We start from the raw sequence: 11,220 nt of genomic DNA, 5'->3' as shown, positions 1-11,220 counted from the left end.
AATCCAGTCAAACGCCCTAAAATGTAAAACCAAATCTCACGGTAAATGAAAGTCGTGGTAGACGAAAAATTATCCCTTTTCGCAATAAATATCGGATTTCTAAAATCCTCTGATTCAGCGAATTTAAGATTCTGTTGGTGTGAGAGGGAAGAAAAATCAACTTGTTTCAAGATGTAATGCTCTATAGTTAAACAGTCACACAAAATTTAATAAAATTTATCATGAATATTATCAAATAATTTTGAAAATTTAACTCCCCATAGTTTCGTAAATCTGAATTTAAATAAAATCTGATACCAAACAGCACCGGCCAAAACTCCCGACCCTGAAAATCACAACTTCGATTCTCCTGGAGTCAATTCGATCCAATTACCACAAAGCTCACGCTTGGTTTTAAGGGGGCTGATAGAACACGAGAAACCAGGAGCAGCATCGGCTTTGGTTGCCTATTGAATTCCATTTCCTTTTCGATTCTCAAAACCCTAAAGCGCTCGTAACCCTCCGGTTTCCTATTTCGTTCCGTTAGCTCTCTCTTCACATCCTTTCTTTCTCGCGCTTTATTACATCGCTTGCACTTTTGGCTACCGCTCTGCTATACGGCTAAGGTAATGTATGAAGAAATCTGATGTTTGCAGAGGAGTTTGGTCAGCTTAGGATGACAGAGCCTTCCAAGGTTATTCATATTCGGAATGTGGGGCACGAGATAAATGAGGTCTTTTCTATTTTACCGAGAAATTTTATTTAATTTTGCTTTCGGGCGTAAAAAAAAAATGCAGCTTAATGCTTGCTTTTGGTCTCCAGAATGATCTTCTTCAATTGGTGCAGCCCTTTGGCGTGGTCATGAAGCTTGTCATATTAAGAGCAAAAAATCAGGCATGTAAATGCTTTTTTGGCTATTATGTAAATTTTCTTTGCCAGATTGCTATGGCAAACTAATTTTCGTATGAATACGTTATCTATGTTGTAGTTTTGTTCTATGGTGGCAGGCTCTTATTCAGATGCATGATGTTTCTACTGCTGCTAACGTCCTGCAGTATTATGAGACTGTCCAACCAAGCATTAGGTGAAGCCACTGCAATAAATCTCATTTTGATTTAGATCACCAGCCCAATATTGTTAATATATATATATATATATATATATATATATATATATATAGCTGAAAATAAGAAAAGTTATGTGAGGAGAGTAAAATAAAAGACGCAGGATAGTGTAAAGAGTGTTTTTACTTCATTGCTATATTTACCTTTACTGTTTGCCCTCTTTATAGAGAGGAATGGTTACATAGAAAAAGGTAAGGGTGCTCTTTACACATGTAAGGTTTAGATGATGTATTATGTTTTGAATTACTGGTGTTGATTTAATCTATTGTTGCAGTGGCTGCTCCACTTCTCCTGATGTGGCAAAGTCTGTTTTAACCCCCTCGCAAACTAACAATGGCTGATGAACTGTCAGTTTGAGTCGTACGTTGCTAAAAATGATTTGTAGAATGGGGTTTAGTGAGAATATTAGCAACTTGATCTTGGGAGCTGATCGGTAGTACTTTGATGGTATGAGAGTTGATATGGTCGCTGATAAAATGGTGATTTATCTCGATATGTTTTGTTAGAGCATGAAATATTGGGTTGTTGGTGAGTGCAATAATGGAGATGTTATCATAGTAGATATCCGTTGGTTGAGAAATTGGTATATTGAAGTCGCGAAGAAGATGGCGGATCCATATAACATTGGCTATCGCGGTTGCAAAAGCTCATTGTTCGACTTATGTAGTCGATCTCACAACCAACGTTTGCTTCTTTACCTGCTATGAGATCATAGTGGGACCTAAGAATTAGCAAATTCCTGTTTGGTGAGGGGATCTGTAGCCCAATCAACATCACAATAGGTGGTGCGATGCAAAGGACCTGGTTGAATGATTAAGCCGAATGTAGATGCCCCTTTGATGTAACAGAGGAGTCATTTAAGCATTTGAGAGTGTTGCGGTAAGGGCTGATGCATATATTGACTGAGTTGGTTCACTGAGAACACAATGTCAGGATGGGTTATAGTGAGGTACTAGAGGAAGCCGTTAGATGCCGATAGAGTTAATTTTCAAATGGAGATATGATTTGGGTTGATTGCGAATTCGATTTTTTGGGGGATGGTGTGGAAAGTGGCTTGCATTGTGACATGCTTACCTTGATGAGAATGGAAACATCATATAGAGATTGAGATAGAAAAATATGATTATAGTGGGTAGTAATTTGGATGCCAAGAAAGTTGCCCAGATATTTAATTTGGAATTTAGAGCTGATTTTATTAAGAGGTAGGTATTGCCGTGGAGTCATTGCTGGTGAGGAGGACATCATCGACATATATAAAGAGATAGATGGTCGTGGGTTGTTGGTCGATGATTAATAGTGACGGATCGGCTTGGCTTTGATGAAATCCCAATGTGAGAAGGTAGCTGGAGAAGTTGTTAAATCATTTGACGGGGGGATTGCTTGATGCCATAGATGGATTTGTGGAGATGATATACATGATTTGGAAATTGTGTGTCACGGAAGCCTTGTGGTTGATGCATGTAAACAATTTCATTTAGAGAGCAATGGAGGAATGCGTTGACGATGTCTAGTTGTTGAATTGGCCAATGGTTGATTAGGGCAATGGTAAGCATAATGTGAATGGAGGGATGTTTGGTTACGGGGCTAAAAGTTTCAAAGTAGTCAATGTCATGTTCCTGACGATGACTTTGAGCGAGTAGTCTTGCTTTGTGGCGTGCAATGGTCGGCGTGATATTTGGTACGATATGTCAAGCGACAAGCTAAGATGTGTTGAGTAGGAGGAGGGGGAACTAGTTTCTACATACCTTGCCGTTGTAATGCAAGAAATTCTTCGGCCATGGCTTGACGCCAATGTGGGTGTTTTAAGGCTGCTGAGAAGGAAGTTGGATCATTAGAGGTAGATGTGTGGTGAAACAAATTTAGGATTTGTTTGGGTTTGAGTGAGATGGTTTGAGATCTAGTGGTTATAGGGTGTCGTATGGGTGGGTTGGATGCTAGTGGTGGTAGAGTACTTGAGTTGTTTGAATTGGACTGATTAGAGATATTGAGGAGGTCAGTATGCAGATGATGAGGGTCTGTGTGGGACTGGTTGGGTATGTTGGTATTGGTAGGAATGGTGCTATCAATGGATTGGGTATGATGGTTAGAATTGATTATTTCTATGGATTGAATGTATGGCATTGGAGTAAGCAGTGAGGGTTGGTTGATTAGTGGTTGATGATGTGGATGGTTGGTTTGGTGGTTGAGAGGCAAAGGGAAAAATTGATTCGTCGAAGCGAACATGTCTAGAGATAATGAGTTTACTAGTATTGGGATTGAAGCACTTGTACCCTTTGGGTTTGTCTGAGTAGCCAATGGAGATGCAGTGGAGCTTTAGAGGATTGTTTATGTCTTTGATGCAAATGGATTACTAAATAACAAGCATAGCCAAAGGTTTTGAGGTGTGAGTAGTTCGGTTTTTGTTTGAATAAAATGTGAAGTGGTGATTTATTTTTGGTAGTGGTTAAAGGCATTCAATTAATGAGATATGTGGCTGTTAGAAGTGCCTCTACCCAAAATTGGAATGGAAGTGTGGCGGCTTGAAGAACAGTTCTTGTTGTTTCAATGAGATGCCTATGCTTTCTTTCAGCAAGGCCATTTTGTTCAGGTGTATATGGACAACTAAGTTTGTGGCGAATGACATGGGTTTGCAAAACAGTTTGGAAGTTATTGTTAGTATATTCGGTTCCGCCGTTGGTTTGAAGACTTTATTTTAAAGGGGAGATGATTTTCAAGTAGGAGTTTGAGATTCGTGAAATGTTGGAGAGCTTTGGTCTTAGAGTGCATTGAAAACAACCATGTGAACATGGAGTGATCATCAACAAAGATTATGTAACAATGGTACCCTTGGATGGATGCAATAGGGGAAGGTCCCCAAGCGTCTGAATTTATTAATTCAAGAGGTCAGTACATATGATGTAGAGTTAATTAAAGATAATTTGTGGCCTTTAGAGACCATACAAGAATAACATAAAGATGAGGGTATATAAATTTGCAAATGTTTGTTATGCTTGGAGATTGTAGTAGTTTTTTGTTGGTGAGGGTGGTCGAGACGATGGTGCCATCGAAGACTGGATGAGGTGGAGGTGAACATGGCTGTGGAAGAATAGTCTTGTGTGCTAATTCAGTATAGGCCATTGCGGGAGAGACCTTGGAGGAGGAGGCAATTTGTCTTCAGATCCTTGAGTTGGAAGCTGGAAGGAGTAAAGGAAACAATGATGTTATTGTCAGTAGTGAGATTGGATATGGAGATGAGGTTATGAGAAAGGGATGTGATATGTAGAACCAAGGAGAGAGTGAGTTACGTGTGGGGGTAGGTAGTAGTCCTCTACCGGAGTGAGAGATGGGAAGGGAGCCTCCGTTGCCCACTGTGATACGATCAGAGTTAGTGTAAGGCTTCAGGTCCAGGATGTGGTCTATTTGGGGAGTAAGATGTGAAGAAACTCCCATATCAAGGTACTAATCAACGGTGGGCTAAGAAGAGGCAACTAATGGAGTAGCTGGAGAGACAAAATTTTGATTCTTGAGGTGCCAATAGGTTGGAGTGGAATGTCCTCGCTTGCCACAAATCTGACAGGTGATTGATACAGAGGGCGATCGTTTGGGAGCTTGCACGTTGTTGGAATGTTGCTGAGTGTATTGGTGGCAGCCATATCCATGGGTTCCTCTTCCTCTAGAGGTGTAGAGAGCAATCTGAGGATCAGAAGGTGTATGATATCAGGTGGCTTCGGCTTGGATGTTGATTTCTTCACTAGTTATAAGTGAGTAGAGATCTTCTAAACTCACAGGGGTGAGTGCTGTGCGGATTGAAGTTTTTAAGGACTGATATTGTGATGGTAGTTTATTGAGGGTATATAAGATGATGTCTTAGGGGTCGATGGTTGCGCCGGCTGCTGCAATGTTATCAACAAGTGTTTTGATGTTGGTAAGATATTGAGACATGGTAAGATTGCCCATCGAAATGTTATGTAATTCATTCTTCAACTGTATTACTTAGGATCAGTTGGATGTTTGAAGGCGGTGTTCCATGGTGAGCCATATATCCTTACTAGAGTCTAGGTGGAGAACGTATGGCAGCAGGGCGGATGTGATGGTTGAGCAAAGAGCTATAGCTAGGTTTTGGTATATCAGAAGACAATTATTATACGCTGGGTTGATTTATGAGAGATTGTTTGGGCCGATGTGTAAATGAGGTGGTGGTGGGAGAGTGCTGTCAAGATATTGTGCAAACCCATTTGCATGAAAGAGCTTGAGTATTTGAGAACGCCATGTAGGGTAGTTCTCGTTGGAGAGCTGTTTTAGCACAATGTTGCTTAATGTTGGAGATGACAAACTTGAGAGGAGGGTATTTGGGTTTTGTTATGAGTGATTTTTGCTGCCTGAGTGCTCGCCTGGGAGGTTGTAGAAGTGTCCATGCTTGCACATTGCCGTTAGTCAAGAAGGAATCTATGATACCATAAAGCAAAAGTTCACATGACAGTAAATGTTGAAAATATGAAAAGCTTTGTGAGGAGAGTAAAGTAGAAGACACAGGATAGTGTAAAGTGTGTTTTTTTCCTTCATTGCAATATTTACATTTACTGTTTGCCCTCTTTATAGGAGGAGGATTGGTTACACAGAAAAAGGTAAGGGTGCTCTTTACACGTGTAAGATTTAGATGATGTATTCTGTTTTGAATTACTGGTGTTGATTTAATCTAGTGTTGTAGTAGCTGCTCTATTTCTCCTGATGTGGTAGAGTCCTTTATTAGTCTATATATATATATATATAATGCTTACTAGTTTTACTATTTTTTTCCATTTTACAATAAAACATGAAGAAATATGTATGATGCTAGTTTGGCCACTGAATAGAGTCTTAATTGACGTCAGATTATCCATGTTTAAGGTTTCTTTGTGAAAGAAATGTTTTTGATATTTGACATGAAGAAAGTGTGAATTATGGTGATCTTTGTGAAAGAAATGTTTTAAAATTTTGTACTCTGATTTATGTAAAATGTTGTGTCATGTCAGGGGAAGGAATATCTACATGCAATTCTCATCACATCAAGAACTAACAACAACAGATCCCAACTCTTTAGGCACCAAAGGTGGTGAGCAGGTTTGTTCTTAAGATGAAATTGTTAGGAATTTGCTATGTATTTCATTGTTTAGGGAATTGAGTAGGTATCTCCTATAGTTTCGAGCAATTTTGTTAAATGTTAGCTTGTTTAAATGTTTGCATGTAACATAGTGGGTCTTGTAATCATAATGCTCATAGTTCCATCATAATTTTTGATGTTGTGAAGACATGCTTCCTTAACAAATGAATATACTTGGGCTTCCCTTTCTTGTTCTTTGGCATGGGTTCAAAATTACCTAAATAAGTTAATAGGATAATCATATTACTTTTCCTCGAGCTATATTGTTGTTAATAACAAGCTTAAAAATGTTGATTTGGTTTCATATTTATAGAAGTTTTAGTTTCTATGATTTCATTCATTAGTTTCGGTCTTCAATTTCGTTTCTAGTTTAATTGTATTTTTTGTGTGTTAAAGGTAATTTATATGGTCCATGCTAACTAGAGAGCCTTGGATAAAGTGACATACTTGTCATTTTTAGGGCATAGGTCTCGAGATTGAGACTTAACAATTGAAATACAAAGGATTTCTCTTAATCATTGTGTGTGTTGAAATTTGTGTATGGCATCATGTAAAAAGAAAGTCTATCATTATAAAAATATTTGGAAGATAATTATATATATTATATTATGAAAATTTTAGACTAAATTATGATTAACTTTTAACATAAATTGCTTGACTAAATTTAATTTTGATAACATACATGATATTATATGATGTTATAAATTCTAGGAATGTAACATGTTATTTGCAATAATGATAATGATAAATTGTAATGATACCATAATAAAAATGATGAGGACATCCGACAGTGGAGAGTTTACCAGAGGAGAGGTCAGAGATCTACGACCATGATTAACACTTCTCTATTTTTTAGAAATCTTTTGCATTTGATTTATTATTGTACCTTTTTCATTTTTACCCTCACTTGAGGGAGTAGGTTCATGTGACTCCAAGGGGCATTTTTGTCTTTTTATTTTACTATTGTATTTAACTATTTATAGCCCCCCTCTTTGGAGAGGGTGATTATTATGAAAAATTCATGCACTTGTGTTTGAAAGTGCACTGATGCAACTTAAAAGTTTGCCAGGGATGTTAAGCCCTTATGAACTAGTCCTAAGGCTAGCAAGAGGGGGGTGAATTAGCATTTAAAAAATTCTCCAAACAAAATCACAAACACAATCAAACAATCACCACAGAAATTAAATGCGGAAAAATAATAAGAAAGAACACACCAGATTTTATAGTGGTTCGGTCAACTTGACTTACGTCCACTCCACGGAGCCTTTCCTGCGGGTATTGCACTAAACTCAGTGTCTCTCCTTTTGCCTCCACAGCAAGGTGGAGAAGCCCGTACAAAAACTCCCTTCCACCGACCCCGGTGAGGCAGAGAACCAAACTCCTTTTGCTTGCTCCTGAAGCAGACAGAGAACCCAACTCCTTTTGCTTCATCCTGAATCAGACAGAGAACCTCGATCAATTGCTGAAGTAGACCTTTCTCGAACCTCCAAGGAACCAGGGACGATGACCAGAGAATACAACTCGGATCCTTGCTTGGAGCAACCTTTGTGAAACCCCTCACAAACTCCCCCTCACAAGATCCTCTCTTTATCTCCCTTGCTCTCCCTCTCCTCAGGGCCCTCTCAGGTCAGGACAGCAACAAAAGATCTCCTCTTAAAAAAACAAGAGTTCTTTTAAAAAAGGGCTCAAAATTTGCCCTAATTTACAACTAATTGTCAAATATCGTCTAGGATGATTGATCGATCGTCCCGTATGTTCAGTTCAAATTTAGCTTAATCAGCCAAGACGATTTGAGAGAGTCTGGACAATTTAGAAGGTTCCTTTGTTCAGATCGTCCGTCCTATACGATTAGTTCAATTCGTCGAATATCGTACAGACCATCGTCCTGGATGGATGTCTGGACGATGAAAAGTAACTTGATAGTCCAGGACGATCTCATGATCGTCCGAGCCGATTAGTACAAAACGTCACATATTGTCCAGAACATCGCCCTGGATGGATGTCTGGACGATAAAAAAATAACTTGATTGTCCAGGCCAATCTCACGATCGTCCGGGACGATTAGTACAAAATATCATATATCGGCCAGAACATCGCCATGGATGGAGCCAGGCCGATTATGTATCTTCCAGGAAGAACTAAGGTTTGTTAACTATTCGTCCCGGACGATCCTGCGATCGTCCAGGATCATATGATCAAGCAATCAAACCTTAATTGCTTTCCTTAATTACCAAACTAATTTAGGCATAATTGTAGTGCATCGTCCTAGACGATGTCCTGGATGATGTTCAATAATAAAACATACCTAAGAGGTTGTGACGGTTGATTCTTTCTGATTTGATCCTATCGTCCCGGATGATGATAATATCGTCTAGGACGATTTGCTTAATTGCAGATGCCTTAATCAGGATGCCGTAATTAGGGTTTTTATTTTTAACTGATCGTCCAGGATGATTTGAGATAATCCCGTACGATATGATCGAAAACAGAAAACTCTAAAACAGTTAGAATTTTTCCCCCAAGTGTGTGTGTGCAAGGTTACTTAACATCAGAACCCATATTGTTATAATGGACTCAAGAAAAGGTAAAAGACACTTGACGTACATTACAAGCTAACTCAGTCCTAATCTACCCAATATTGAGCTGGTTTGATTTGCAATTTGATCTTGTGGACCTGAAATATTAGTAGGCAAGACAGTCGTAGAAAAATAGAAATGTTTGTTATCATCAAAATTATATTTCCTGAAATCAGATTCACAAGTGTTTTGGTAAGTTTAAGAGCTCTTGTGAGAGTTTGAAGTCCCTATGATGGGTCGACGTACTATCCACTGACCGCAGGAAGCGTTCGAGTTTGTGGTTCTCCTCATCCACCAATAATCTCACTTTTCTTCTCCACAAGCCGTCGGCCTTCACTCCCTTTTTCTTCCTAACCACCGGCCTCCACCTTCCTCCCTCCTAGTTGCTGGCCCAAAGCACTCCATCCTCCTAGCCACCGGTCCAAAGCCCCTCCATCCTCCTAGCCGTCGGCCAGCAAGGCCCTTCCCCTTCCCATAGCCACCGGCCCAAATCTCAACTCCTAGTCCTAACCCTAGCCGTCGGCCCTAACCATAATCCTCCTGCCTAAGCCGCCGGCCAACCTCTTCATTGGCTCCAAAATTTTAAATCTAGTATTCAAAACCCTTCCTAAATTAGCTCCTTATAACTTGGGAAACTATTTAAATTCGTATTCAATTAGATTTGAATTTGAATTTTATTTCCTAAATGAGGAACCCTATTTTAGGGAAGTCCTTTAAATCATGTCTATTTGAATATTAAATAGGATTTGAGTTAAAACATCCTTTCGTATTTCATGATTCTAAATAGAGCAAGCATTAACTCCTCCACTTAAACCCCCAATCCCCAAACAAGCCGCCGGCCCCTCCCTCCTCTCTCTCCTACATTATCTCCCTTTCCCCTTTGGAACCCTAATCAAACCCCTAATCAAAGGGCTGGCCCCCTACCCTCCTTTCTCTCTTTGTATTAGGAATTCAAATTTCAAAATCTTCAATCCACTTCCTATTTAAATCTAAAATTAAATTTTAGTTTTGAAATTTACTTTCCCTCCTTAGTCAATCCATAAAATCCGAAATCAAATTCAGCCCCTCTCCTAGCCTTGGCTGGCCACCCAACTTCCTCCCTCCTCCCCTACTCCCCGTCTTATATGCTTGATACTACACCTAAGGAAGGAGAAACAACACCTTTTTCGGTCTTCATACTCATGAATGGCCTATCCTGAACGTGATCATGGTTTCGTATTCGACAACCAAGGGTTCATCGACATCCTCCAGTCTCTGTTCTTCGACGTACTTTGAGAACGACCAATCCGTTGAAGACTATGTTGAGAGGATCCTCCTCGTCACCGCTATCGACCAACAACACCATTCCATTCAGTGGCGACTTATTTTCGAATCCTGACAAAAGTGAATTTTCCTCAAAGTCTATTCTCTTCTAAGTTTTCCCTTCATCATGGCATCATAAAAGTTATGCTAGCTTTCTCTGTTCTCACCAATTATAAAGAGTTGAGTGAGGGATTTTCATGGTGACTAATCTAAATGTTATTATTGGGATTTCCTTTGAAAACTTCCATGTATTGAAAAGCTTGATTTAAATTGATTATTTTGTGGTCCTAACGATTATCGTGTAACAAATTGCCTAATATATTAATCTTTTTATTATTTTCAATCTTTAATTTAAAATTGCTAGAAGTTGAATAGTTGTGATTGTTCTGCAATAAGTGTATAATTTCCTACTTAAAATCAACCCACGCCTTTAGTCATACATCATCTGGCATCAGAGCATGGTTGCATTTTAGGTGCCTATTAGGATTTCTTTCGTACATGTTTAGCATCTAAAATCTCATCTTGCACGCATTAAAATTTACTTGCATGCTATCATATTATTTTTCTTTAACATCTGCATAGTTCTGAGTCACCCTTAGACATAGGATGGACCTAGAACAAATTCACAGAATTTTAGATCTATTGGTAGGTTAAATGAACACAATCAGTCAAAAACTTAGAGAAAATCAAGTCAACCTAGCTGAGCTTCGTCGTCAAAAGACGGAATGATTTAACACACTAGATCGAGTTTGGAATCACCCTACACCTTACACACCTTCTAGGCCTCCTTGTATGGGGATGACACCTTACCGGATGAGGGACACCCCTGTGCCCCTTATCGAGCTCCCTAATATGGTCATGACCTTAATAACGATCCTGATACACCTATGTTGAAAAATATTAAGGTCGATGCCCCAACCTTTGATGGTACTCTCGATCCCCAGCTCTTTTTGGACTGGATCAAGGGTATAGATAGTTTCGTTAAATGGTACAATATATTTGAGGCTAGAAAGGTTAGATTTGCTAAAATGAAACTCACGGGTATGGCTAGCCAATATTGGGCAAACCTTGAAAGCCTTAGTGATGCGAAACAAACAAGAATTGCAATGAAATGATAAAA

General features: G+C 39.1%; 1 protein-coding gene across 4 annotated transcripts in view; it reads left to right on the top strand.

The window, feature by feature from the left end:
* The first annotated feature begins 295 nt into the window (after window positions 1-295).
* LOC110106915 (polypyrimidine tract-binding protein homolog 3) overlaps window positions 296-11,220 on the top strand; it is a 53,454-nt gene continuing 42,529 nt past the window's right edge. The window contains exons 1-5 of one of the 4 annotated variants that reach the window (XM_020837001.2): window positions 296-493; window positions 636-712; window positions 802-873; window positions 987-1,063; window positions 6,095-6,182. In XM_020837001.2, coding sequence (XP_020692660.1) covers window positions 656-712; window positions 802-873; window positions 987-1,063; window positions 6,095-6,182 — 294 coding nt within the window. In that variant the 5' untranslated portion in view covers window positions 296-493; window positions 636-655. Of the gene's footprint in view, window positions 713-801; window positions 874-986; window positions 1,064-6,094; window positions 6,183-11,220 lie in introns of all 4 variants that reach the window. The other 3 variants (XM_020837000.2, XM_020836999.2, XM_020836998.2) reach the window with 3 other exon arrangements.

This window comes from Dendrobium catenatum, unplaced genomic scaffold (assembly GCF_001605985.2).
Source record: "Dendrobium catenatum unplaced genomic scaffold, ASM160598v2 fragScaff_scaffold_1638, whole genome shotgun sequence".
Lineage (NCBI taxonomy): Eukaryota > Viridiplantae > Streptophyta > Magnoliopsida > Asparagales > Orchidaceae > Dendrobium > Dendrobium catenatum.
This window is presented reverse-complemented; position numbering and strand designations above follow the sequence as displayed.